General features: G+C 29.2%; 4 protein-coding genes and 1 pseudogene across 4 annotated transcripts; 3 read left to right on the top strand and 2 right to left on the bottom strand.

Annotated features, from left to right (window-relative positions):
• Positions 1-870: 870 nt before the first annotated feature.
• Positions 871-6,895, bottom strand: LOC107412943 (probable 3-hydroxyisobutyryl-CoA hydrolase 3). The gene is made up of 15 exons (XM_048470687.2): positions 6,785-6,895; positions 6,269-6,349; positions 5,858-5,926; positions 5,261-5,324; positions 5,038-5,117; positions 4,843-4,926; positions 4,547-4,631; positions 3,268-3,353; positions 2,767-2,888; positions 2,537-2,597; positions 2,244-2,303; positions 1,787-1,825; positions 1,479-1,580; positions 1,327-1,368; positions 871-1,212 (listed from the first exon to the last, which is right to left on the bottom strand). The coding sequence occupies exons 1-15, from the start codon at positions 6,821-6,823 to the stop codon at positions 1,075-1,077; spliced, it is 1,152 nt and encodes a 383-aa protein (XP_048326644.1). The 5' UTR covers positions 6,824-6,895; the 3' UTR covers positions 871-1,074.
• Positions 6,896-12,486: 5,591 nt separating this feature from the next.
• Positions 12,487-14,626, top strand: LOC107412892 (secoisolariciresinol dehydrogenase-like). Its single transcript, XM_016020718.4, has 2 exons — positions 12,487-12,648; positions 13,713-14,626. Exons 1-2 carry the CDS (start codon positions 12,605-12,607, stop codon positions 14,497-14,499), a joined length of 831 nt encoding a protein of 276 aa, XP_015876204.2. The 5' UTR covers positions 12,487-12,604; the 3' UTR covers positions 14,500-14,626.
• A 1,557-nt stretch (positions 14,627-16,183) lies between these two features.
• LOC132805019 (proteasome subunit alpha type-5-like) lies at positions 16,184-19,453 on the top strand (annotated as a pseudogene).
• Positions 19,454-19,816: 363 nt separating this feature from the next.
• Positions 19,817-21,615, top strand: LOC107405490 (protein DETOXIFICATION 13). The gene is made up of 4 exons (XM_060819762.1): positions 19,817-20,179; positions 20,293-20,349; positions 20,481-20,719; positions 20,835-21,615. The coding sequence occupies exons 3-4, from the start codon at positions 20,548-20,550 to the stop codon at positions 21,143-21,145; spliced, it is 483 nt and encodes a 160-aa protein (XP_060675745.1). The 5' UTR covers positions 19,817-20,179; positions 20,293-20,349; positions 20,481-20,547; the 3' UTR covers positions 21,146-21,615.
• Positions 21,374-27,290, bottom strand: LOC107412891 (3-hydroxyisobutyryl-CoA hydrolase 1). The gene is made up of 14 exons (XM_025071407.3): positions 27,135-27,290; positions 26,611-26,691; positions 26,172-26,240; positions 25,628-25,691; positions 25,352-25,431; positions 25,106-25,189; positions 24,791-24,875; positions 24,226-24,311; positions 23,696-23,817; positions 23,391-23,451; positions 22,900-22,998; positions 22,576-22,677; positions 22,401-22,442; positions 21,374-22,259 (listed from the first exon to the last, which is right to left on the bottom strand). The coding sequence occupies exons 1-14, from the start codon at positions 27,171-27,173 to the stop codon at positions 22,122-22,124; spliced, it is 1,152 nt and encodes a 383-aa protein (XP_024927175.3). The 5' UTR covers positions 27,174-27,290; the 3' UTR covers positions 21,374-22,121.
• Between the last annotated feature and the right edge of the window lie 527 nt (positions 27,291-27,817).

Here is a 27,817-nt window from a genome sequence, read left to right as displayed (position 1 = left end):
ATAAAATTATAAAATAAAATGTAAGCAAAAAAAAAAAAAAAGGTCCAAAATATAGCTTAACTTAAAATGCAACAATTTCTTAATTTGTAAAAGTTCAAAAGAAATAAAAATTTAAGCACAGAAAAGTTCAACATAATAATTAATTAAAATATCCAAAAGTTTTAATTTTTCAACTTTCAAAAAAATTTCAAAAACAAAAAGTATTTTGTGTTGATTATTAAAGGTAAAACGATTACATTGTAAAATGTAAAGAATAAACGTTCTTGTTAAGAATTACAGTATTTGATTAATTTACACACTCGACATTCGTCAGAGCGAACCAGCTGCAAAATTTTCTCTCTCTCTCTCTCTCTCTCTCTCTAAATTCCAATTATTTTCCGTTTGGTTAGCAGTAAAATTACTAGTACGTATTCTTGGGGAGTTAGGGTTGAGATCCCATGATTTGATTTGAACATTAATAAAGAAACGGAAAGCTTTTCTTGCTCTGGGCTTCTAGCAAAACCCAACCGATCCCTTTGTATTTTCGATGCCCATTTTTCGTTTGCTTCAGATCAGACAAAAAAAACAAAAGGTCCTTTTTATTATTAATTGTTTTATTTATTTATATTTTCTTTTACTATACTAATTCTATTTAAGTTTTTGCTTCCTCAGGTTCTCAAAGTTAACGAAAACCAAGCAAAGATGTTTCTCATCAGGTGAACCGCATTCTTAATATTGTCATTGCTTAAATGTAAAGCCCGACCTTTTAGAACTATAAAAAATAACATTGGGAAGGACAGCCATGGACGGGAAGGAAAGGTGATAATGAAAAATACTATAATTTTTTTCTATTATGCATACATTAATCAATTACACATATATTAACTAATTATTATGCATTAACCACTAATATCTTGACATAAATTAAACTTATGTTTTTAAACTAACATTACAACTTTTCATGTTGCTTATTCTTGGTTAAACTTACACTGATTATTATTAGTTTATTGCAAATATAAAGTATCAGATAGATCATATGTTCAATCTTTTTTTCTTTTTCCTTGAATATCTATTGTAATTAGGCTGCCTAGATAGCTATAATCTCGCCATTCTTTGGATTGTGGTGTTGCGCCTAAAAGGAAGTTCAAGTTTTTCCCAATTAGTATCTTCAATTTTGGTAAAATGCTTATTCACCCTTTCTTCACTCACTAACTCTAGCCTTGAGGGTTCCCACTGTAATTTAAACAAGGAAAAAATATAGTCAGAGGCCATAATAAATGTGTAAAAATAATAATTGTTTTGAGCTCTAGTGATAACTATCAATAGAAGAGTCCAACATAAACATACCTTTGGTTTTTTATCCTCGTCAAATAATAGAGCTCTTAAACCCTGGATTTTCCGTTTCATTATAAAACTAATTAGAAGGATTAAAAAATAAAAAATTAAATTCTATGAAAATAATTAAAGAGAGACATTAATCATGAAACTTAATTAGTTACCTCAAAAAAATCATTGTTCACTCTCCTCATTGCCATGTGACAAGCAATAAGGTAGTCACGATGTAGGGTGTCTTCAAAATTTTGCTTACGCCCTTCTCTCATCTGATCAAGAATTCAAGATATGTTCTTGTTAATTAATTAGAAATTTCAAGAACATCTTTCAATTTAAAAAATAAAAAAAGTTATACGTTTAAAGAATTATCCAAATATAATTTTTTTTTTGGTTAAAAATCTTTTTTAATAAATTTAATCCACTTTTTTTTTTTTCAATTTAAATTAGTGAACCATTGAATCTTAAATATTCTTACCACGCTAAAAGTTATTTTAAGGCTTGTTGGGGAGGATGATGTAACATCCCACATCGGTTGGAGAGGGGCACGAAGCGGTCTTTATAAGGCTGTGGATACCTCTCCCTTCAGGACGCGTTTTGTGAGCAAAACCTTGAGGTCAGGGGGGAGAGAGGGTGTGAACCCTGGGCCAAAGAGGACAATATCCTGATGCGGGTGGTCTGGGCTGTTACAGTGGTATCAGAGCCAGTACCCGGATCGGTGTGCCAGCGAGGACGCTGGGCCCCAAGAGGGGAGGATTGTAACATCCCACATCGGTTGGAGAGGGGCACGAAGCGGTCTTTATAAGGCTGTGGATACCTCTCCCTTCAGGACGCGTTTTGTGAGCAAAACCTTGAGGCCAGGGGGGAGAGAGGGTGTGAACCCTGGGCCAAAGAGGACAATATCCTGATGCGGGTGGTCTGGGCTGTTACAATGACTTCATAGATCTTATTGCTTCCTTAATCCACTTCTCTTCACCATTTTCAGCTTCTTTTTCCTGTAAGGTAAACTTCATCATCATTAGCAATATATATACATGTAATATCTATATATATATATATATATATATAATTTTTCTCTTATCGGAGAATCATGAATAAATTTTTGTCTAGAAAAATGTCAGACAACTAATGTTTTCACCACAAAAATTTATCCAAGATTTCCCAATAAAAGATTAATGTGAATATATTATGTGTTTGTAGCTAGCTCTTCCTTATTAAACAAACTTACAAGTGATTGTAATATTTCTTCTACTGTTTTTCTCGAAAAACATCTATTGATCACTTCCAATCTGTTTCATCAAATCATATATATTGTTATATACTAAACTTAATCATGTCTGAAAATTTTAGACACTAATAAGTAATTTAACAAAAAATAAAAGATACGATATTGAAGAAAAAAGGGATTTAGAGTCCCCATGCATTAAATACGTAGTGAAAGGGATGAGACTTAATCACCTTTCAAAAGCACAACCTTGCTTTACATCCATTGTGTGTGAAAATTTGTTTATGAGGCTTGAAATTGTTGATGGATTTGAAGAAGTTACTTCATTTAGGGCGTTCTCTAATAAAGCAATATTCTATGACATACAAATTTAGAATAAGATTATTAACTTTAGCAACATCGATAAATATGACTCAAACATAAATTAATTATTTTGTTTTATGTGAATTTTACAAAACTAGTCATAAAGCCTCAGATGATATTGACTTAAAATAGAGTAAAAACGTTAATTAAACATAGTTAGTTACATGAAATGTACATGATTAATTTCATCAAATTTGTTTTGTTCAATTACATGATTATACTTAAATTTGACAAGGAAAAGGGTTTTAATTTTTAAGTTTGCAGGGGAAACTAAAAGGTGTGTAATAGTTTGGCGGCAAAATTTTTACTAACCCAAAATAATTTGAGTCTGTTGGAATTTTCAAATAAAAAATTGAAACTTAATTAACCACCTTTGAAGGGACAAAATGGGTTGCTAGACCACAGGCAAGCATTTCAGCACCCTTGATTGAAGCTCCGGTTAGTGCCAGGTAGTCTCCTACATAACATTATTACAATTATTTAATTAATGTTATGCAAAAACATAATTGGCAAAAAATACAGCTTAGTTTCTCTATCATTGCTAGATTACAGGGTAAACCCACGTTTACTGCTTCTTCCTCCTCTCTCCAAAAGCCACGTGTATTTTTGAGTTTTGAATTTCTCATTTTCTTTACTTTTTTTTTCTTGGTTTTAATTCATTTTCTAACTTATTTGTATATTTTTTTTATTCATAGAAAACTATTGAATGTAATTATAGTATTTATCTATAATATTTTAACAATATAATAGCTATTTAATCAAGGTTCTTATTATGCTAAAAGCGTATGGCGCAAAAAATAATAAAAATAGAAGTGTTTTTTTTTTTCCAAAAAATAATTTTTTTTCCAAAAAAAAAAAAAAATAGAAGTGTGATTATTTTCAGAAAAAAAAAATAGAAGTGTAATTATTTAATACAATTAGTTGATAACAAATATTTATTTAATAAAGAAAAACTTATAACATAATTCTTATTTAAATTTTGTATTAAATGTAGAGCTGTATTTTGTTTTAAGTTTTAATTACACATTTTTTCTGTTCAGATTATTTTTTCCTACTTTTCAATTTCTTAATTAGTCGTGTTTTTTTTTTTTTTTAAATCCTAAAGTAATCAAAATTTATTTATTTATTTTTTATTTTGCCTCAAGGATTTTGTTTATATATGAATTTGCAATTAATTTCTTGTGTAATATGAAGTGTTAAAATCATATTTTTCTTTAAAAAAAATAATGGAGGAATAAAAAAAGATTGAATCCTTGATTTTGTGGTGAATACTCTAATTCGTTAAGACAGCAAATAGTAAAACAAATGTTTTACTATTTTGTATATGTTTATATTTTTCACCATAAATTAAAAAATAATCAAATGGTAATATATGATAGTGCCCCTGAAAAAGCACCACTATTAATCTATGCAGTGATAAACATCCAAATATCAATGTGCTTTTTGCATTCCACAGAATTATTTAAGAAAAGTTAGAGGTTGTTAAAAGATGATACAAGAGGAGTATAAGATGAACTTATTAATTTCTTTCATTTTACTCATCAGTTTAGCCTGAACCTTTTTTATTTTTTGACATCAAAACTCTCTAAACTTTTCATTAGTGCCTATATATGTATTATAGGATGAGTTGAGAAACAGAGATATTGTTACCAAAATGGCCTGGGAGTTTAGAAAGGAAATAGGATGCACCAACATCTGGGAATAGGCCTATACTTGTTTCTGGCATAGCAAATACCTACGAAAACAAAATATTAGCAATATCAATAATTATAGATATATAATTTTCCCATAATGGAGCAACCATTATCAAATCACACACAATTATGATGAACTAACGTTTGTCTACATCATTGTTGTGTATATATATATATATATTATAACTGAATCATAAATATGTTGTATCATACAAAAACGAAAAACAAAAAAGGAAAAGAAAGAATATATACAGTGTTCTCTGTGACAACTCGAAACCTTGAATGCATTGAAAGTCCAGCTCCACCTCCCATTACAATTCCATTTATGAGTGAAACCTTTATTAATTAATCATCATATTTTAAGTTAATTAAGAGAATAAACAGAAAATAATTATGATTGAAAAATAATAAATAATATATATATATATATATATATAGTCTCCTCACCAAAGGTTTCTTGTAGGTACCAATCAAATAGTCTAAAGCAAGCTGTTTCTTGTAAAATCTCGCAGCAAAGCTCCAGTGTCCTATAATATAATATCATTCAATTCAAAAAGCAAAATAATTTTAAGTGCAAAATTTATTACAAGTTGATTAATTCACCGGAAAGTATGCTGTAATTAGTAAACCTATTAAACAAAACAAAGGGAGAGAAGCGAGAGAATATGACCTCCAAATCCAGAATAGAAAATTCCCGTTACGTCCCCACCAGCGCAAAAGGATCTTCCTTTTCCCTATGGAAAGACCAAACCTCAATAAAATTCTTTTTCTTTTGGAGTCAAAAACTACCAACTTTTATTAAAAGCATACAATAATTATGTAAAACAAAAGGCAAATGAAGTTGGTCGCATATATGATCAGTTCAAATATGAAGACCGAAAAAAGTACAACATATGACTATTTTGTTACGAAATTTCCAAATTTGTTTTTAAAAAAAATCCATATTAAGTTTTTTTTTTTAAATAAAAAATTATCCAAACGCACAATTTTTCTCAAAGATGAAAAATTTTAGCATATGATATATAAAATAAGTAAAAGAAAAGTCAGGTTAAAAAAAGTCAACTCTTATAGATTAGCCCAAAAAAAGAAAAAAAAAAAAAACTCCATGGAACTCTACTGAGAAGTTGTGTAAAATATTGAAAAAAAAATTGAAAATTTACATTTAGTATTAAGGGATAATAGTAAATTTAATCCTATCTTTATTTGAGTTTTTATTTTTTATTTTTTTTGCTATATATAGCTAGTTTGTCTATGTGCCTTCCTTTACCTTCAAAATCACTAGTTTAACAGTAGAATCATTTTCATATGCTTCCAAGGCTTTAAATATTTGAGAAACCTGCAAATTGAAACAATAACAAATTAATTTATATTTCCAATATGCCTTTTTGATAAACAAAAAATTGATATAATATATGGAAATGATTTAGGTATAATATACTGAAGTTCATAGAACAATATTATTCAATACTATATTTAGTTACCATTCAAAATATTAATTGATTTATATTTTTTTATTAAACTAATTAATACATGAGATTAACTCGGTTAATAAGTTATAAACAAAAAATTGTATAAAATGTGAAAAAAGTTTATGCTAGAAAAAGTCATTATATTTTTTAAAAAAGAAAAACAGAAAAAAGTAATTATATTATTTTAAGTGAACATGTAACGGATGTACCATATCAAAAGTGAGGCTGTTGAGCTTTTGAGGCCTATTTAGCATCACCTTGCGCACACATGAGCTTTCTTCAAAGGCTACCTGCTCAACGGTATATGGAATTTCAGCTTACTAATTAATTGGAAAATATTAACATAAAGGAATACATGACGAATTTCAATATGGTTACTTGTTTCAACTTAATGAAATCTGCTTATATATATAAATATAAAAAATTTGCTCTTTCAAAAACGCAGAACACAACCTGTTCCTGCATAAATTTTTTATGTTCATGGAGTACTTCATAAACATTTTTCAGTATATATATATACACATCTGTAAATGCTTTGATCTGGTAACAAAGCCTCCCTACTCCACAAATGATCATCAACTTCAGCACCAAAAAAGAAAAAAATTTAAATGCTTAATTGTATATATGGTATAAATTTGTTTGGTGACATATATATATATATATATATATATATAGCAATAAGATATTATGCACAGAAACGGTGGGAAATAAGAGTGAAGGTTAACCTGGTCAATTTCCAGGCGGAATGAGGAAGAAAGCGCCATTGCAATTGATAAACGAAACAATAAAGAACAGACCAGAACTGTCAGCTATTTTCTGGCCTATATCCGTCCCAGCTATATGCTTTGCATTTATTGTACTCTTTCCATTTCTTTATTAATAATAATAATAATAATAATAATTATTATTATTATTATTTTTTGTCTTTTTCATCCATTATTATTGTCAGTAAGAAAATAGATGAGATATACTTGAATTGCTTCTTGAAACTTTAATGCCGTGAATACGATGTTTCACTCGGCATTTATTATATTATTTTTTATCACGTCTTTTTCTAAAATAATTGAACCGTGAGACACTTCACTGATCAAAAGTGAATAATTAACCACGGTGATGAATTATACATGGTCAAATTAAACCAATAGCTACAAAAGCCCATTTGATGCCTCCCACATTCCACTTGATTTATGCTGTACTTACATCAAGGTTTATTTCTTTTTTGTTTTTATTACTTATCTATAATTTATCTTTCATCTCTCACTTTGTTAAAATTTTGTAATAATATTAGATTTTATACTTGTAATAATTAATAGAAATTTCTTAGTTATATTATACTTATTTAATTTCTAGTTAATAGAACAATATATTTATAACTAAAACTAGAAATATTCTTCTTGAACAGTATAATATCTATTTAATTACATTTTGTTCTACAAGAAATTTGTGTAAACTTTTGGTTTTATTAAAAAATTTATTTCTTGTTTTTCATTGTTTTAATTTATTTTTGCCATTAGTTTTATGTAGTTAAATATATGTAAAATTTGGAATAGCTGTGAAAAGATACTTATAAGTAAAACATTTATTTCATTAAATTTAGAAGATAATATTCAAACAAACATTTGCAAAAAGGATTGGTTAGCCTCTAAATTATATTTTTCTTTTCTTTAAAAAAATATTTTAGTGAGTATCCTAACTAGTTGGATCATAAAATAGCTAAAGTTATTGCATTTTTTGCCCATGTTATTATTTCGTCTTCGGTGTGTGGAAGATTAAGCACACTTGTTTTTCTATTGCCATATTGCTAGATTGGTTTGGTTTTCTATGTCTTGGGGCATTAGATGGGACTCTTTTTCCTCTGGAGAAGTGGAGGATTCTATGAGTGTGATTTTAAATTCTTGTGAAGCTCGGCCTATTCACAGAGCTGATGCTCAAAATTTTATTTCGTTTGCTACAATTATTTTATAGTTTTTGTCGAAATATAGAAATAAGATAGTGCACAAAGATCAAGGTAAGATGTTGGACGTAATTAGGGGTGGGCAAAAACCGAACTAGACCGACCAAACCAACCAAACCGATATATTTGATTTGGTTTGGATTGATTTTAACTTTTTAATTGGTTTGATTTGGTTAAATATATAAAAAAATTGAAACGGTCAATTCGGATTGCGGGTTGGATGAAATTTTATACAACCCAATCCAAATCAAACCGATCATCAATTACACTAGCATTTTATTTTACTTTTATATATAAATATATTATATAAAATAAAATTATTAAAAGTTATTTTTATTAACATTTTATAAGCCCAAAAGTTGGTATTTGTAGATTTGTATTGTAATTGTATGATTTTATGTTGTATTATTTTATATGTTTGATGCTTAATAGTTAACTTGTTTGTTATTTTTGTTTAGATGAATATATGTTAAAATTATTTAATTTAGAAAATAATTTGAAAAAGATACCTAATTCAAAATATAGATAGATGATTAAAAAGGTCTAAAAAAAAACTTTATACAATTTTGGTCCAAAAAGATGCATAATTTGAAATATATATACAATTTGGACCAAGGCTCAACACAAGGTCCAAACCACGAATCCAACCCAAACCGACCAAGAATGGTCGGTTCAGTCGGTTTTTGGATTGCACATGCAGTTCGGTTCGGTTCGATTTGTATCTAATCCAAACTGAATTGGTCGGTTCGATTTTAAAAAATCTATAAAACCGAATCAATCCGCACAAGCCCACCTCTAGATGCAATAGGTCTAGCTTTGAGGAATAGGTTTAGATGGTTCAAGCAGGCTTTATTTGGTTGAAGCAATTACTGCAGGACATGAGTGGAAGAAGTGCAACCAATTGTGTGGAGATGCCCTCCTTGTGGAGTGATCAAAATCAATACAGATGCGGTAAAGAAAAGCGAAATGTGTTGTGGTTAGAGATCATTCGGGCCAAATTGTGTCAATTCAAGCTTTTAAAAACTCCTTTGAGAACCTAGCAATAGCAGAAGTTTTTGGTATTTACAAAGCATTAAAGATGGCTATTCAAATAGGACGGAGGGATATAACTATTTGTGAAAATGATGCTAAAGTTGTCATTCAAAGCTTGAATGGGCAAGGAAGCGATGTAGTGACTTTTTATTTTTTTATATTCTTGGGTTAGCTTTAAAGTGTAATTCTATCTCGTTTAGTTGGATCCCCAGGAAGGTAAACTCTTTGGCCCATGTTGGCTGTTAATGGCTAGCAAACAATGATGTAACATGTCATTGTCTTGTTCACTAATCTTTTGTTGCTCTTTTATTCAGGAATTAGGGGCTTGCTCTTGTTGGCTAGCCTCTGGTTTGGCCTGTTGCCTTTTTTGGGTTTTAGACGTATGCTTCTTCCATATATATTGGATATTTTGTTTTGAAATAATTAATTTGGTTTTTCGTACCTTATCAGTTACATTTTTAGATTGGGTAGATAAGGAAATTAACCAATTAGTTAATTGAATATTATATATAACTGAAAGTTGGTATTTTTTGAAAAGGGAATATTTTAATTACGTTCTCGAGATATGGAATAAATATAAAAACATCTATTAGTTTTTAATAAATCATCCACATTTCCGGATAGCAAACTAAATTACCCTTATACCTTTAATAAAATTATATTATCTTAAATGCTTGTGTTTTTTTTTTTTATTTTTTTTGGTAAAAATAAATTTTTCTAATGATTTTGCAAAAATTAATTTAAAAATGTGAAAATTTGTTGATCCATATTTTTAATTAATTCCATTTAAACTATTTGATAGTTTTTTTTAGTTAAGATCAATTATTTTTTTTAGCCAAGTGATAATTTGTCAAAATATTTAATTAAATGTATTATAAGTTATCAAATGTTTTTAACTAAATATAGTTTTGATCTAGTGGTTACCTAGCTTAGTTAATGGTACACAATATTGATATGAAACAAAATTAAACAAGGATAAATAAAAAAATGCATACAATTTTCAATTTTTTTATTAAAAAATTCAATATTATTTACACATTGAATTAACTACTATTAAAGGATTCGTTTTTTCATATTAGGTTTTAATATAAAAAATACTTTAAATTGATACTACCATATATTATTTGCCAATTATATTTTTAAATAGTTAATGATAAAGTAAGTTAGATAGCTCACTGTATCATTACTATGAGTGTGATTTGGAATCCTTTATGAAGCTCTGCCTATTCATAGAGATGATGCTCAAGATTTTTCTTACATTGTGGTTCGTTCAAGTTTTTTCTTTTCATGTCAAGAAAAACAAAACAAAACAAAACGTTTTCCTTTGCCTCTTGCAACCATTTTCATTTGCACAAAATTCTTCGTTAGATTTTTTGTTTTCAAACTTCAAACATTGGAATCACTGTCATATACCCATGGTTGTATTAAGCAAAAATGTCTTGTAACAAAATGAAAAGAAGAAGAGAAGAACATGAACATCAAGAAGAGCACATCTTGTTTGACAAATTAATAAAAATGAGAGAAAAACACGTTTTCAGTGATGTACCGCATTCTATAACACTAATCTTTTTGACTTGAAGAATTTCTGCATTTTACAGTACTAATCTTTTGTTTCTCTTATGTACAGGAATCAGGGGCTTAGGCCTGTTGGCTAGCCTCTGGTTTTGGGCTGTTATGTTGCCCTTTTTAGTTTATAAAACCCATTTTATCATTAAAAAGAAAAAAAATATTGCTTCGGTTAGAAGGTATGCTTCTTGCATAGATGTTGGACATTTTGTTTGAAATAATTAGTTTGGCTTTTCATACATTATTAATTAGATTTTTAGATGGGATAGATAAGGAAATTAACTAATTAGTTAATTGAATATTATTTATAACCGGAGGTTGGTATTTTTTGAAAAGGAAATATTTTAATTACGTTTTTGAGATTTGGGATAAATAGAAAAACATCTTTTAGTTTCTAGTAGATTAGTTTCTAATAAATCATCTACATTCTTTGGTAACAAACTAAATTATCCTTATAACTTTAATAAAATTAAATTACCTTAAATGCCTTGTTTCTCTTTTTCTTTTAGTAAAAATAAATTTTTCTAATGATTTTGCAAAAACTAATTTGAAAATTTGAAAATTTTGTTGATATATATTTTAGTTATTTTATTTAAACTGTTTGATAGTTTTTTAGTTAAAAATCATATAAACTTATTTTGACTAAGTGATAATCTATCAAAAATATTTAATTAAATGTATTATAGGTTATCAAATATATTTAACTAAATATAGTTTTGACCTAGTGGTTACCTAACTTATTTTATGGTGCATGATATCGATATGAGACAAAACTAAAAAAATACATAAAATTTTCAATTTAAGAAAATATAGTATGTAAATTTAATTAGCTTCAATTAAAGGGTTTATTTTCTTGTATTAAATTTTTATTATAAAAAATAAAAATTAAAAAATGCTTTAAATTAATACTACCATATATAAGTTGAATTATACTCTTAAGTAACTGATGATAAAATGAATTGGGTAATTCACTGGATCATTATTATTAGTGTGATTTTGAATCCTTGTGAAGCTCTGCCATTCCCTGTGAAGCACGAGATTTTGTTTTATTTGCTATAATATTTTACAGTTTTGCATAAATATAGAAATGAGAAAATGCATGGACACCGAGGTATGTTGTTGGATGCAATAGGTCCAACTTTGAGGAGCAATTTTAGATGGTTCAAGCAGGCTCTGTTTGGCGAAGGCAATGACTGCAGGATATGAGTTGGAGAGATGCAACAAGTTGTGTGGAGATCCCCTCCTTGTGCAGTGATCAAAATCAATATGGATGCGGCAATTAAAAGAGAAACGTGTTTTATGTGTATTGTGGTTAAAGATAATTCAGGCCAAATTCTGTCAATTCAAGCTTTTAAAAACTCCTTTGAGAATCTAACAATAATTAAAAGTGAAACGTGTTTTGTGTGTTTTGTCTTTAGAGATCATTTAGGCCAAATTCTGTCAATTCAAGCTTTTAAAAACTCCTTTGAGAATCTAAGTATAGCAGAAGTTTTTGGTATTTACAAAGCTTTAATGATGGCTATTCAAATACGACAGAGGAATATAATCTGTGAAAATGATGCTATAGCTGACATTAAAAGCTTGAGTGGACAAGGAAATGATGCAATGACTTTTCGTTTTTTTATATTGGTAGGTTAGCTTTAAAATTTAAGTCTATCATATTTTCTTGGATCCTAGGGTGATAAACTCTTTGGCCATGTTGCTTGTCAATGAATAGTAAACAATGATGTAACATGTCATTCAGTCCTGTTTATTTACCTTTCGTTTCTCTTTTATACAGAAATTAGGGACGTGGGCTTGTTGGCTAGCCTTTGGTTTTAAATCTGGCCTATAAGCCTATAAATACTACTGAGATGATTCCCAGCTAGCTAAGTAAGTTTTGGAAATCTATATTTAATGTCTCAACCCCGTCCCACTATGCACCAAACAAATACCTCTTAGCTCACCCCAAAAAAAAAAAAAAAAAAAAAAAACCAACAACAACTCTCACACTATGCAATCTAGCAAGTCACTACTCATTGCTTCTCCGAATAAAAGGTATGCTGCTTCGTATGGTCAAATACTTGTATACAGTCTAAAGCATTAAAAAAAAAAAAAAACAACTTGTATATAGTCTTTCAAAATAGATTTGTTATTTACACTACATTTTGATTTATGTTAGAATATTTTAACGTGATAATTATTAATATATAATATAAATATCCATGTATATTCGTATTTGGTTTTCTATATATAATTGTTAATATATAATATGAATATATATATATACATATATATTTGTATTCGGTGTACTATATATATAGCTTGTATTGTCTGACTAAGTAAAAGTGAATTAATTTATTTTAATTAATTTTTTAGAACATTTTCGATGACTCTTTTTATTGTTAAATTGTCTTTATCAAATTAAAAAAACAGATAGTTATTTAAAATTTTTTTTTTCAATAAATTTGTATAAATATTTTATCAAGTTGATGTAAAAAAAAAAAAAAAAAGATAATATTAATATGATCCTCTACTTTTCAAGGATCTACTACATATTCTGAAATTTCTTAAAAAATAATTTTTAAAAAAATTAATTATTTCAAAAAAAATTAATAAAATAATTAATTTATTAACAGTCATAAATAATTTTTATATATACTATGATTGGAAAACAATTTTAAAATTAATTGTACAGATACCATATATACTCGGACAATATATTATTTCTCATGCCACATAAACACAATTCACATTTACTATTTAAGATGCTTTTAATTAATAGTTGAGAGACTTGAAATGTATTTTTTTTTTTTTTTGAGTAATAAGCGAGCTGACTAATTTGAACTAAAGTTAGATGTGTGATTCTGATTGATATATATAATATTAGGGCTGCTAATATGGGTGAAGTTGGACACTTTTTATGACATTAAATTTGTATAATCTATATAACTTAGTAGATATAAATGGTTGCGAACCACCAAATAGGATGTGATTTCTCCCATTTTTGTATATAACATATACACATAGAGAAAATATGATTATGTGAAATCTAGCACTTAGCATGCACAATAAAAAATTTCTTTACATATTTGGTTGTGGTTTTGGTGACCCTCTTCTAGACTCGAAGGCAAGGTTGCACTGGTAACTGGTGGAGCTAGAGGCATCGGAGAGTGCATTGCACGAACCTTTTGCAAACATGGCGCTAAGGTGGTGATCGGCGACATCCTAGACGAGCTAGGCCTATCAGTATGCGACGATATCGGATCCACAATGGCCTCGTATATTCACTGCGATATAACACAGGAGTCCCACATCGGCAAAGCAATAAACGCAACCATCAGCAAGCACGGTAAGCTCGATATAATGGTAAACAACGCGGCAATTATAGATGATTCCAAACCAAGCATTCTTGACAACGAGAAGTCCAAATTCGATAAAGTCATCGCCGTGAACCTCACCGGAGTTTTCTTGGGAACCAAACATGCAGCTAGAGTGATGATACCAGCAAGGAAAGGAAGCATAATAAATATAGGGAGTGTTTGTTGCAGTGTTGGTGGGGTTGCATCTCATGCATATACAAGCTCAAAACATGGAGTTTTGGGACTCACGAAGAATGTTGCAGCGGAGCTTGGGAGGTATAAAATCCGCGTGAATTGCTTGTCACCGTATTATATAGCTACGGTGGCAGCAGAAGATTTCTTCAAGTTGGAAGAGAAAGAGAAAGAGAGAGAGAAATCTAAGGTTTACTCAAACCTCGAAGGAGTGGTTCATAAATCAGAAGATATTGCTGAAGCTGCTATTTATTTAGGGAGTGATGAATCAAGGTATGTGAGTGGCCACAATCTCAATGTTGATGGAGGCTTTACTGCCATAAACCCAGCTTTTGGTTTGTTTTCCCGTTTGTAATAAATATTAATCAAGAATATTTTTATATGTAGTTTGGATTAATAATATCACAGTGATGTCTTAATGTATATTTATGAGAATAATTGAGTGTGTTTATTGAATACATATGAAAACTATTTTATGATAATTTTAATTTTGATAATATGTTCCTTGAGATACAATTTGATAATAGAAGCTACATTAAATCTTGTGTGTGAAATATAAACAGCTTCTATGACTTTTTAGGCATAACGTGATAACCATCTCAAACAGTACTTTATAAAATTAGGCTTATCTTGACAAATTTTTTTATTTTGTTATTTTTTTATTTGTAGTTACTTTGATAAAAATAATATATATTTATGTTAAACGAGATTGATTGAGTTGATAAAACTTTTTCATTTATTGTTAATTTTTAAAATAAAAAAAAAACAAAAACAAAAACAAAAACAATGTAGATTATTCTATGATAATTCACTCTTTTTTAGGCCTCCCAAACATATCCTAAGATCCTATTTAGATAATGGTAAAGTTAATAATAATATAATTTCATAACTTTTTTCTGTTTGAATATTTATATTGAGGTGGAAAAATATGGGTTCAGAGAATTAAATTTTCATTATATATGAAAAAATGTGTAAAAGATTTATTCTCATATATATAAGTGTCATTTTAAAAATCTCATAGAAAATAATTTATTTTTTAAAATACAAATTTATCTTTAATTTGTTATACATTATTAAATTTAATTATTTACAAATCTTAAATTTCCTATTACTCATCAAACATACCAAGAGAAAATTTGATTACTAAGAAACTAATTTTGAAAAACTATATACGAATCAATATCTCTCTAAATTTCAACATTTTTCAAACGAAACTTAATAATTAATGAAGATTAAGTTAGTTGGTAAATCATTCAAAATTACATTTAGGAGTCATGGGTTTGAAATGTCAAAGTAAGGGAAATTATTGTGAATGATTAAAAAGAAAACTCTAATAATTTACATAAAAAAAAAAAAACCAAATAAATTTGTTAAAAGCAATGGGCAAGTCCTGTTTCTTTAGGCCCATCTGATTGATGTTGTCAAAAATAACAACGACAAGCCCAGACATGGCAATGACAGCCAATCTACAAACGGGCCGATCACTCTTCCAAGCTCAGGAGCGTTCTTTTAAAAATACATAATATATTCTTTACAAGTTCAAATTTTGGAAAATTTTATAAAAAAAAAAATCCAGATATTGAAAGGTTAATACTGGAATTAACATTAACCAGATATTCAAAAAAAGAAAAAATTAGAAAAATGAATTAAAAGAAAAATGACGAAAATATGATTGATATGAAGAAGGGGGGAGGAGGAAATTGGTTTTAAAATATGGAAAATGAAAAGGAAAAAAAAAATTATGAGTATATATAAAACTATAAAATAAAATGTAAGAAAAATAAAAGGCACACCAGTGACAATAGAAAAATAAAGAAAAAACACATGAATAATGCAACAATTTCTTCCTTTCTATCATTTCATTTTTCCACTGTCCCAAACATAGCCTAACTTAAAATGAAGCAATTTCTTAATCTGTAAAAATTAAAAAGAAATAAAAATTTAAGCACTGCAAAGTTCAACATAATAATTAATTAAAATATTCAAAAGTTTTTATTAAAGGTAAAACGATTACAGTATAAAAATGTACAGCATAATAAACGTACTTGTTAAGAATTGCAATATTGATTAATTTACACAGTCGGCATTCTTCAGAGCGAACCAGCTGCAAAATTTTCTTTTGAGAAAATTCTCCCTCTCAAAAATCCATTTATTTTCTGATTGGTTCGCAGTAAAATTACTAGTATGTATTCTTCGGTGGGTTAGGGTTGAAACCCTTGATTTGATTTGTACATTAATCACAAAAGGGAAAGCTTTTATTGCTCTGGGCTTCTAATAAAACCCACCCCAGATATAGATCCCTTTGTATTTTCGAGGCCCTTTTTTCGTTTGCTTCAGATCAGACAAAAAAAAACGTCTTTTTTCTTATTTATTGTTTTTATTTATTTATTTAATTTTTTTCTTTGTCATGCTAATTCTATTTAAGTTTTGGCTTCCTCAGGTTCTCAAGGATAACGAAAACCAAGCAAAGATGTTTCTGAGAAGGTGAATCACGTTCTTAAGTTTTTTGATATATATATATATATATACACACATATATACATATATATTTTTGCGTAGAAAGATTCCAAAATTTTGCTGTTAATGGTGGGTTTTTTCTGTTATGTATGTGAAGGACTGAGTATGACAGAGTGGTTAACACTTTTCTCCAGAAGGCCGATTGTTTCAAGTTGAATATGCCATGGGGGCCATTTAGGTATTTATCCCCGTTTTTAAGTTTGTTTCGTTTTATCTTTTAAATGGAAAAAAAAAAAAATGAAAATGAAGATTTCAGTAGACAATTAGATATCACTTAAACAGGGGCATCCTTACTTGGTTGTTTATATATCTTTCTTATTCATCATCCTTTTCCTTTTTCTTTCTCTATTTTATTCTTCCATTTGATTGAAAATGTGATGCGACTTTGATCCAACTGCAGCTGGGTTCAACTGCAATTGGGTTGAAGACAAAAGAAGGTGTGGTGCTTGCAGTTGAGAAACGGATTACTTCACCACTGCTGGTCTGTCTACCATCTCATTTCACTCCTTTTATTCCTTTTCATAGATTTGTAATTCATGTTTAGAGTGATGTAATTGGTTAAACCGGTAATGGCAAAGTTATTTAGTTTTAGCCTGTTTCTAATGGAAGACTTCTGTGGACTATGTTTTGGTTTCTGGCCTTGTACTGAGCAAACATTATGGGAAATTAACACTTAAGTTGGCTTTTCTATCAGTTAAAAGGTAGGCATTGCAAGGATTGAAGAACCAATTCACACCTCTTTAGATGTTTTTTCGTATAGTTTCCTGGTCAAACTAATTGGTTTCTGCTTCAGACTTAGTGGATTGTCATTCTGTGATAGTGTTTTTAATAGATTTTATGTTTTTTTTTTGTTTTTTATGTAGTCTAGCCATTTTAATTTTCTGTGACATTTTTTTTAGGTTAATAAAGTGCTACAGCCTCTAAACAAGTACTTGTGTATAACAAATCTGAATATATTGGACTTGGCATCTTTTAGATGCTAAAATATTAGTATTTGTTTGGGTTGGGAAGTAGATGTATGCGGAGAGTCCAAAAACAGTTTGAAATCTTCATAATAAATCTCAACCTGTTCTTAATTTCAAGCTTCAGTTTCCATTATACTTTCACTTGTTTATACCAAGGAACTCATATGCTTATAAATAAAGAAAAAAGAAATAAAGAAACGCATATCTGCTATTGCAACCCTATTTAGTTTTTAATCTGTTGATATACGTTCTATTGAAGACATAGCGTACCTATGTCAGTTTTGTGATAATTAACTGTTTACGGTGTGTATTATATGGTTATATATTGCACTTTCACTATGATTTGATTAATATTTGGACTCCACATCATACTACTTGTTCTGTTGCTGATGAAAATGATATACTTATGTGGATCGTTTTCCATATGTTCATTGTCCAGATGACACTGAAAAATTTGTACCATGTTGATCATTATTCACGATTCTCCTTTCTAAGTGGTCTAAGTGGTGAAAATGATGATCAGATTGAGGTACAAAAAATTTAACACTGTATTAGGACAAATACATCTGAAACGCAATATCAACCAAATTTGGATTCTTCAAGTGGGATTTTCCCTTGTTTGATATGATTTCATTTTTTTAATGTTTGAAATAATGGAATTTTGTCTGACATGACTTTTTGCGAATTTTAAGGAACCAAGCAGCATGGAGAAGATTGTGAAAATGGATGAGCATATTGGTTGTGCCATGACCGGCTTGATTGCTGATGCATGTACACTTGTTGAACATGCAGGGGTGGCAACTCAGGTATTTTTGTTGCTCTTGTTATGTTTTGATATATACTGGAGGTTGGCCTCTTGTAGTCATTTTCTTAATGCAATTTGCAGCATCATAGATTCTCCTACGGTGAGCCGATGACGGTGGAGTCCACTAAACTAGCTGTTTGTGACCTGGCCCTACAATTTGTTGAGGGAGATGAAGAATCTGTGGTAACTTATCCTCTCTTTTTGGGATGATATTTGTTTCTATTAAATTTATGAGAATGCCCATTGTGCTCTGCTTCGTAAAGTTCTTGGGGATTGAAGCATCTTCAATTTCCATTGTTATGTAATACTGCGAAATCAGTGTTCCCTTGTGCCTTTTGAATCTGAGTTAGCAGGGTTCATTTTAATGGTTGTTTCTCTTCTATACTTGAATGTCTTTCTGTTGTTTTAGCCTTGATATATTTGTTATTTTGCTTGCTTCAAATGATTTCTCATTTTATGTCAGGATGTATTTATGAAAAACTTAATGGCATAATAAAGCACATTTTCCACGTTTGTCATTGTACCATGTTTGTGTTATCTTCATTGTGTATCTAAGTTGATTCCAGTATATACCAATTTAAACAGTGCGTCATATTTTTATAAAAACAATTAAGAGAAAAACTATTGATTCAATAAGTGCATCAAAATTTAGTTAACAGGGTCATTTTATTTAAGGGAAGGTTTGGAGTCTTTTTGTTGGTAACTTAGTGAGTGCAAAAACCAGAATGGTGAAAGTTGCTGGTTGAGACAATAATCACTTTACTTGATAAAAAGCATATGCTGCGGTGGTGCCCAATTTATTTTCAGAAAGATGAAGAAGAGCCCTTACAGTGATATTTCCTTTGTTTTCTAGTTGTGAATTTTTTATTATTTAATTCCTTACTTGAAACAATTTCAAATATTAGATTTATCACTATAATTATCATTCTTAATATTTATATCATATTTTTGTGCAGTCTCGACCATCTGGGGTTCCTTTTCTCATTGCTTGTCATGACGAGAACCGGCCATGCTTGTAAGGGGGCAATTGGTACGCCGGATAGGTCCGGATCGGACAGGATCGGATAGGATCGGATAGGATCGGACAGGATAATTAGTGCAGTACTATGTTTGGCATAGTTCCAGACTGAATGATGGACTAATTGTACCATGTTTGGTGCCAAATCGGACTAGATAGGACTATTTTGTAATTATATTTTTAATTTAAAAAAATAAAAATTTTAAAAGTTAAATTTATATTAAAAAAAAAATTATTACATCTAATTAAAGTTGTACATTTATATATTTATATATTTATATATACATGCAAAATATACAAAATTTGTTGTATACATCCACAAATTTGTATACATCCACAAATTTGTTATTTTTAATTTGCTTAATTTATTTTCTCTGTTTGTTATTTTTTTTATTAAGGTTACATTGATTGAACATGAATGAAAACATAAGATTATATATATATATATACAGTATACAATAATTAATAAAAATGGAATTCATCTTTATCTTCAATGAATAACTAACTAGATTTTATAATTCTTGAATGGTTTAAAAATTACAGGTAGGAATGGCTAGTGCACTGGAAACTCTGTGTGGGCAAGCTTATGGAGCAGAGGAATATAAGAAACTTGGACTTCAAACTTACACTGCTATTTTTTCTCTGTTTTTGGTCTGTTTTCCTGTAACTTTGTTCTGCTTTCTGGCCTTTTACCAAATCCACAGCTTGAAACCTCCGTTCTTTCTGTATGGTAAGCTTAATGGATGATGTTAAAAATTAATCCAGATTTCATAACCTCTTCAACTTGATCTCTATACAAATAACTAGATGCAAATGTGATAGTTCTTAGTTGTCTTTGAACAGTCTCAATACCATTTCGACTCTCTATACAATTCCATTTGGGCTTGGTGCTGCAGCAAGGTATGCATATGCTCAAACACAGATATATATATATATATATATATATGTATAATGCGTTTATCCTGTTAAAAAAAGAAAAAAAGAAAGTAATTTTAGCCAATTTGTGTGTTTTTGTTTGTGGTTTTTTATAGCACAAGAGTTTCGAATGAATTAGGAGCTGGAAACCCACAAGCTGCTCGAATTGCTACATGTGCAGTGATGTTTCTTGCAGTGGCAGAAACAAGTATAGTTAGCACAACCCTCTTCTTCACCCGCAGAATTTTCGGCTACACTTTTAGCAACGAAAAGGAAGTCGTGGATTACGTGACCAAAATGGCTCCTCTGGTTTGTCTCAATGCTATTTTCGACAGCTTACAAGGGGTCCTTTCAGGTTAAAAATCTCTCCACACACTTTTTCAATCAAAAATGAATTTTCTATTTCTGTTTAACAACATAAAGCTTTAGTTTTCAAGGTTCTATTAACTGTTTTATGTTAATAAATTCAGGGGTGGCTAGAGGATGTGGTTGGCAGCATATAGGGGCTTATATCAATCTCAGCGCGTTTTATCTTTGTGGGATACCAGTTGCTGCCATTTTGGGTTTCTGGTTTCAGCTTAGAGGAGAGGGTCTCTGGATTGGAATTCAACTTGGTTCTTTTATGCAAACTGTTCTGCTTTCTCTTGTAACTATTAGTACAGACTGGGAGAAACAGGTCTACATATATATTCCATATCTATTAGTACAGACTGGGAGAAACAATGAGAAGAGAAAGAAGAAGGCAAACTCACAGATTCAAGAAGAAGAACACAGAGCTTGATCTGGGCAGAGGCACGCGAGAGACACCACCAACGCCTTCGATGAGCTCCGGACAGAAATTTGACCCAGGGGGAAGGACTGGTTAGCTTAATCCCCCTCTCGGGGGATTATTTCACTGTAGCGGCTAACTTATCCGCTCCTTCATTTGTTCCTTCCAAACACCGGATTGGGACACAATCCTGTCCAATCCGGTGAAACAAACACGCCCTAAGGGTTTTAAAAAAAAAAAAAAAAAAAAAAAAAAAGGGTTTTGAAATCACTTACCTGCCTTTTTGGATTCTGGGCTTGACAAAATAGTACAAATGACTCTCCAACAATAACGGACTGGAATAACATATATACCTCAACTTGGTGCCAAAACTTCTTTAAGATTCTATCGAAACCAGGGGGCTTAGTTATGAACATGTTTCTGTTTTAAGATTGATTTTTGCTGCAAGCGTTAATGGAAATTAAAATGATGATCTTTCTTTATCCATTAAATCAAAAAAGTTCAGTGAGTTTTTGGTAGAACCTCATATTATGGCACATAACATTATTCTGTTTGATCTGGTAGAAAAAAATAGTAGATCTAATTGAAACCGTCTCAATAATACAACCACTTTGTATACATAATTGAACACAACCTCAAAATTTGTAATCACTTATGCTTTGATGAATGATATGATATATTTTCAATGTATATTTTTGTCCTCCAGTTGGATGTAGGAGATTTGAACTTAGAATTATTATGTTTTCTTTTTTATCTAAATATGAGGGATTCAAATTCGAAATTATTATTTAAGAAAACAGTATGATATTTTTCTGGTGCGAGGATGTTCCACATGATTAAACTTATGTTTTTGAATTGATATTGCAACCTTTGATGTTACCTATTATTGGCTAAACTTACTCTAATCATTACACATAATATATCAGAGAGATTACATGTTTCTTTTCTTTTGCCTGAATATCTAGTGCAATCAATTAGGCAAATATAGCTAGAGCCTTGCCATTGCTTGGTTTGTGGTATTGCGCCCATAAGGAAGTTCAAGTTTTTCCCAATTAATATCTTCAATTTTGGCAAAATGCTGATTCACCCGTTCTTCACTCACTAACTCTAGTCTTGAGGGTTCCCACTGTAATGTAAACATAAAAATAAAAATAAAAATAACAATTAAGAGGCCGAATTAAACATGAAAACAATAAAGTGAGCATTATTGGTGATAAGAACCAATAAATATGGCAGCATATATCTTACTGTATTTAAAGAGGTGTACCTTTGGTTTTTTGTCTTTGTCAAATAGCAGGGCCCTTGAACCCTAGATTTTCCATTTCATTATAGCAGTTAATTAGAAGGATTGAAAAATATATAATAATTATATCTTATGATAATAATTATATCTTATGAAAGGAATTAAAGAGGGACATTAATCTTAAAACTTAATTAATCACCTCAAAAAAATCATTGTTCACTATTCTCATTAGCATATGGCAAGCAATTAGGTAATCACGATGTAGGGTGTCTTCAAGATTTTGCTTGCGCTCTTCTCTCATCTGATCAAGAATTCAAGATATGTTTTTGTTAATTAATTATATCTAGAAATTTTAAGAGCATCGTTTTGATATAAAAATAACTATAATAAGAGTTTAAAGAATTATCCACATTCAAAATTTTTTTGGTTAAAATCATTTTTGATAAATTTAATCCACTTTTTCTTCTTCTGTTTTTTTTCCCCTTAAATTAGAGAATCATTGTATATTCTTAAATATTCTTACCAATCTAAGAGTTATTTTGAGACTTGTTGGCGAAGATGACCTCATAGATCTTATTGCTTCCTTAATCCACTTCTCATCACCATCTGCAGCCTCTTTTTCCTATAATTAGTGCATTTCAAATTTCCATCTTTAGCAATCATATACATGTTACTATCGAAAAATTTATATAAATCCAATACAAAATATATAATCAGTCTGTTGATTTGATAGGAGATTCATTGGGATATATATATATATATATATATATGAGTAATGATTTGGTGGAAACAGTATTTTCAATGTAAGGTGGGAATGTATTGACGTGTCTAATGTTAAAAATGTCATCTTAATTAATAATGTAATATTAAAATCTAAACTAATAATTTTTAACACTTATCGCATTATTAAATGTTCAATATAAGATGGGACTATGCTCCCAATAAAATCTAAATTGTATATATAAATATATAAATAATATGTGTTTGTAACTCTTGATTGTAAAACAAACTTACAAGTGATTGTAATATTTCTTCTACTGTTTTTCTTGAAAAGCATCTGTTGATCACCTCTAATCTGATTCATCAAATCATATTAAGTGTTATATATTAAAATTAATTTTTTAAAAAAATAAATATATTAAACTTAATCATATGTAAAGATTTTAGACACTATCATGTAATTTACAACTACAATATATATATATATATATACAATGAAGAAAAAGTAATTTGGGGTAACCCAAAAGATGTTAATAATTAATAAATAAATTTAGAGCCCTTGCATCAAACATATATTGAACAATAGGACTTTTAATCACCTTTTGAAAGCACAATCCTGCTTGACATCCACTTTGTGTGAGAATTTGTTTATGAGGTTTGAAATTGTTGATGCTTCAGAAGAAGTTATCTGATTTAGAGCGCTCTCCAATAAAAAAAGATTCTATAATGTGCAAATTTAGAATGAGATTGTAAATTATGTTAAAATTGATAAATATAACACCCCTACAAAATTGAATTAAAATAGAGTAAAAGAGTTTAATAAACATAGTTACGTGACATCTGCATAATTAATTTCATCAAATTTTTGTTTTGTTTTTCATTATACTTTGATTTGACAAGAAAACAAAAATTTAAAGGATGTGAGTGCTTTAATTTGTAGTTTAATGATGTGAGAGCTTTAACTAAAAAAATGTCTAATGGTGTTTTTGGCTGAAATTGTTACTAACCGAAAATAAAATTATTCTTTGAAAAAATTGATCCAATTTGAACTTGGTAGAATTTTCAAACACAAAATTGGACTTTTATTACCAAAAACAAAGAACACAAAAATTGGAACTTAACTAATCACCTTTGAAGGAACAAAATGGGTTGCCAGACCACAAGCAAGCATTTCAGCACCCTTCATTCGAGCTCCGGTTAGTCCTATGTATTCTCCTACATACCATTAAAATTAACAAATGACATGCAAAATGATAATTAAAAAAAAAATATTGCAATGTATATATTTATACAGTGTGATTATAACATTTGAATACCCCAACTTTATAAAGTCAGAATACAGTTTAAAAATATTAAGATTGAGTGTAAATTACAATTTTATTCTAATTGATTTACACTGTATTATATAGTTTGATGTGATCAAGATAGTATATATAATATAACATAACTAGTCAACCTGTGTAGTAATAAACTTTAAAACTTTTGGGAGAAATTCCAATTCAATTAGACAACATTTAAAATAGTTAAGACTAATAGACCAATTCAATAAATGGGCCTCAGCTAACATGTGCTACACCAGGACGTGTTGGTGTCTAGCATTACTTTTATTTCTAATATCAAAACATTCTAAACTTGGTAAACAATACAAACTGTACAGGATGAGATGGGAAACAGGGAAAGAGAGATATTGTTACCAAAATGGCCTGGCAGCTTAGAAAGGAAATGGGTTGCACCAACATCTGGGAATAGTCCTATACTTGTTTCTGGCATAGCAAATACCTATATACATGCAAAATATTAGCAATATAAACTTTTAGGGCTGATCGTCCGATCACATACAAATAGTGACGGTCGTCGTCCACTAAATATTTGTTTTATACATATATATATATATATATATATATATATATATATATATATATATATATATATATATTATTGAACCAGAAATATCTTGTAACATAAAATATTAAAAAAAAAATACAAAAAGAAAAAGATAGAATGTATACAGTGTTCTCTGTGACAACTCGAAACCTTGAATGCATTGAAAGTCCAGCTCCACCTCCCATTACAGTTCCATTTATGAGTGAAACCTTTGTTAATTAATAAACATCATATTTTAAGTAAATTAGCAGAATATGATTGAAAATAACAAATTTATATTTAAAAGAGATATATAATAATTAAGGACAACGTTCAGATTTATACACATGCATATATATATATATATATATATATCTATATATTCTCCTCACCAAAGGTTTCTTGTAGGTACCAATCAAATAGTCTAAAGCAAGTTGTGTCTTGTAAAATCTTGCAGCAAAGCTCCAGTGTCCTACAATATATCATTCAATTAAAGAAGCCGAACATTTTAATCACAAAATTTATTAAATCACCGGAAAGTATGCTGCAGTTAGAGACTAATCAGATTTGCAGGAAAAAATATATATATTTATGTTTTATTTGTAAATTTATTATAAAAATTATAAAGGGAAAAAAAAAAAAAAACAACAGAGAGAAGGAAATATTACCTCCAAATGCAGAGTAGAAAACTCCCATTAGGTCCCCACCAGCGCAAAATGCTCTTCCTTTCCCCTGTGGAAATATCAAACCTAAATAAAATTATTTTTCTTTTGGAAAAAAAAATCAACTGTTAAGACCCACGTTTAAAAGCCCACAATTATATAAGAGATGAGGCAAATAAAATTGGTCGAATATGATTAATTGGAACATAACGACCAAAAAAAGGTACAAAATATGACTATTAGTTACGATAGAGTAGACGATAGACCGGCGGGATGATGGTTTCATGGTTTCCTTTTATCATTTAAATTCTCCTTAATGATATACTAAATAAAAAAAAGAAAAGTCCACTAAATTGTATATTAGCCCCAAAAAAAAAAAAAGTCTATAAAATTCTAACTAGAAGTCGTGTATATAATTAAAAAAAAAAAACGGAGAGGAATATTTACGTTTGGCATTAAAGGTATGTTGCAAATTTAATCTCTTCTTTTTGTTATTTTTATTATTAGTTTTTTTTGCTAAATTGTAGCTCGTTTATTTGTCTTCCTTTACCTTCAAAATCACTAGTTTGACAGCAGAATCATTTTCATATGCTTCCAATGCTTTAAATATTTGAGAAACCTGCATATTAAAAAGATAACAAATTAATTTATATATCCAATATTTATCTTTTTGATGAACGAAAAGTTGATGTAATATATAAAAAAGATTAGGTATGATATAATTAAGTTCATAGAAAAATATTATTCAATGTTTTATTTAGTAACTATTTAAAAATGATTGATTTATGTCTTTTCTTCCATTAATTTGACTGATAAAATAGTACCAAATACTAATTAATTTCTATATAAGTAAAATCAACGAAATATTTTTGTAATAAGTCGATCGAAAACTGTACATTAATTGCGAAAATAGTTTACATCAAAAAAATTAATTATAGAAAGGTCATTATATTATTTAAGTGAAAATATATTTATATAAATGGATATACCATCTCAAAATTGAGGCTGTTGAGCTTTTGAGGCCTGTTTAGCATCACCTTGCGCACACATGAGTTTTCTTCAAGAACTACCTGCTCAACAATATGGAATTTCATCTTATCAATTACTTGGAAAATATGAACATAACATAAAGGTACATAACAAATTTCAATATGGTTACTTGTTTCAACTTGATAAAATCCGCTTATATATATTATATTGAAAATTTGCTCTTCAAGCAAGCAAAACACAGCCTATTTCTGCATAAATTTTTAAATATTCATGGAATAAATTCATAAACAATTTTCAATATATTTATAATATATATATATATATATATACATCTCTATATGCTTTCATCTGGCCACAAAGCTTCCCTACTCCACAAATTCACTAACTTCGGTACCAAAAAAGAAAAAGAAAAATTAAGTGCTTATATGGTTATAGATTTGTTTGGTAATATATATATATATATATATATATAGCAATAAGATATCAGACACAAAAAGGTGGGGAACTATGAGTGAAGATTAACCTGGCTAATTTCGAGGCTGAATGAGGAAGAAGATGCCATTGCAATGGATAAACGAAACAGTAAAGGAAAGACCAGAACTATCAGCTATATTCTAGCCTGTATCCACCCCATGCCCAGCGCTTTGCATTTATAGTCCTCTCTCTTTCAGTCTTTCAATTTCTCTGTTCTATTTTTATTTTATTTTGTTTTTGGTCTTGTTGATCCATAATTATATAAAATTAAGTTGCTTTTGTCATGTGTTTCAATTTGATTTTAAACTTTTTCACTGTTAATTATTCATTCTTGTACTTGTAGACAAATGAGTTGTATTCCAGCGTCAACATAAGTCATTCTTACAATAAGTTTCACAAGCAGTTTAATTTCTCGTACGATCACACCCATTTTTTATTTTCCTTCAAAATTGTTTGAAATCGTTTTCAAATTTAAAAAGAAATGTCTTCTCATATTTTATAGTCATTGATCTTGGTGTACGTTCGCATGGGAGACAACGTCAGTGGAACAGATGCACGGTATACGCCCGAGACACATGGATGGGCCCACATGCCGGTCTCACAAATTAGAAATATCTTTTTAAATATTTTTTTTTAATTTGAATTTGTCAAACTTGAGTACACACACCAAAAAAAAAAAAAAAAGAATGACCATTCTTCTTATAAGTTTAATATTCACCCAAAAAAAAAAAA

Source organism: Ziziphus jujuba, chromosome 8, assembly GCF_031755915.1.
Source record: "Ziziphus jujuba cultivar Dongzao chromosome 8, ASM3175591v1".
Classification (NCBI taxonomy): Eukaryota; Viridiplantae; Streptophyta; class Magnoliopsida; order Rosales; family Rhamnaceae; genus Ziziphus; species Ziziphus jujuba.
Note: the sequence above shows the minus strand (reverse complement) of the source record. Positions and strands in the feature narration are given on the sequence as shown.

What these genes read in the sequence shown, in the direction of transcription:
- LOC107412892 (XM_016020718.4), top strand. Translation starts at nt 12,605, where the DNA reads ATGCAATCTAGCAAGTCACTACTCATTGCTTCTCCGAATAAAAG. An exon ending in ATTGCTTCTCCGAATAAAAG is followed by an intron (nt 12,649 to 13,712) that starts GTATGCTGCTTC and finishes ACCCTCTTCTAG; the next exon opens with ACTCGAAGGCAAGGTTGCAC.
- LOC107412943 (XM_048470687.2), bottom strand. Translation starts at nt 6,823, where the DNA reads ATGGCGCTTTCTTCCTCATTCCGCCTGGAAATTGACCAG. An exon ending in TCCGCCTGGAAATTGACCAG is followed by an intron (nt 6,350 to 6,784) that starts GTTAACCTTCAC and finishes ACCGTTGAGCAG; the next exon opens with GTAGCCTTTGAAGAAAGCTC. An exon ending in ACAGCCTCACTTTTGATATG is followed by an intron (nt 5,927 to 6,268) that starts GTACATCCGTTA and finishes TTCAATTTGCAG; the next exon opens with GTTTCTCAAATATTTAAAGC.
- LOC107405490 (XM_060819762.1), top strand. Translation starts at nt 20,548, where the DNA reads ATGTTTCTTGCAGTGGCAGAAACAAGTATAGTTAGCACAACCCTCTTC. An exon ending in CTTACAAGGGGTCCTTTCAG is followed by an intron (nt 20,720 to 20,834) that starts GTTAAAAATCTC and finishes TAATAAATTCAG; the next exon opens with GGGTGGCTAGAGGATGTGGT.
- LOC107412891 (XM_025071407.3), bottom strand. Translation starts at nt 27,173, where the DNA reads ATGGCATCTTCTTCCTCATTCAGCCTCGAAATTAGCCAG. An exon ending in TCAGCCTCGAAATTAGCCAG is followed by an intron (nt 26,692 to 27,134) that starts GTTAATCTTCAC and finishes ATTGTTGAGCAG; the next exon opens with GTAGTTCTTGAAGAAAACTC. An exon ending in AAGAAATATTACAATCACTT is followed by an intron (nt 22,999 to 23,390) that starts GTAAGTTTGTTT and finishes CACTAATTATAG; the next exon opens with GAAAAAGAGGCTGCAGATGG.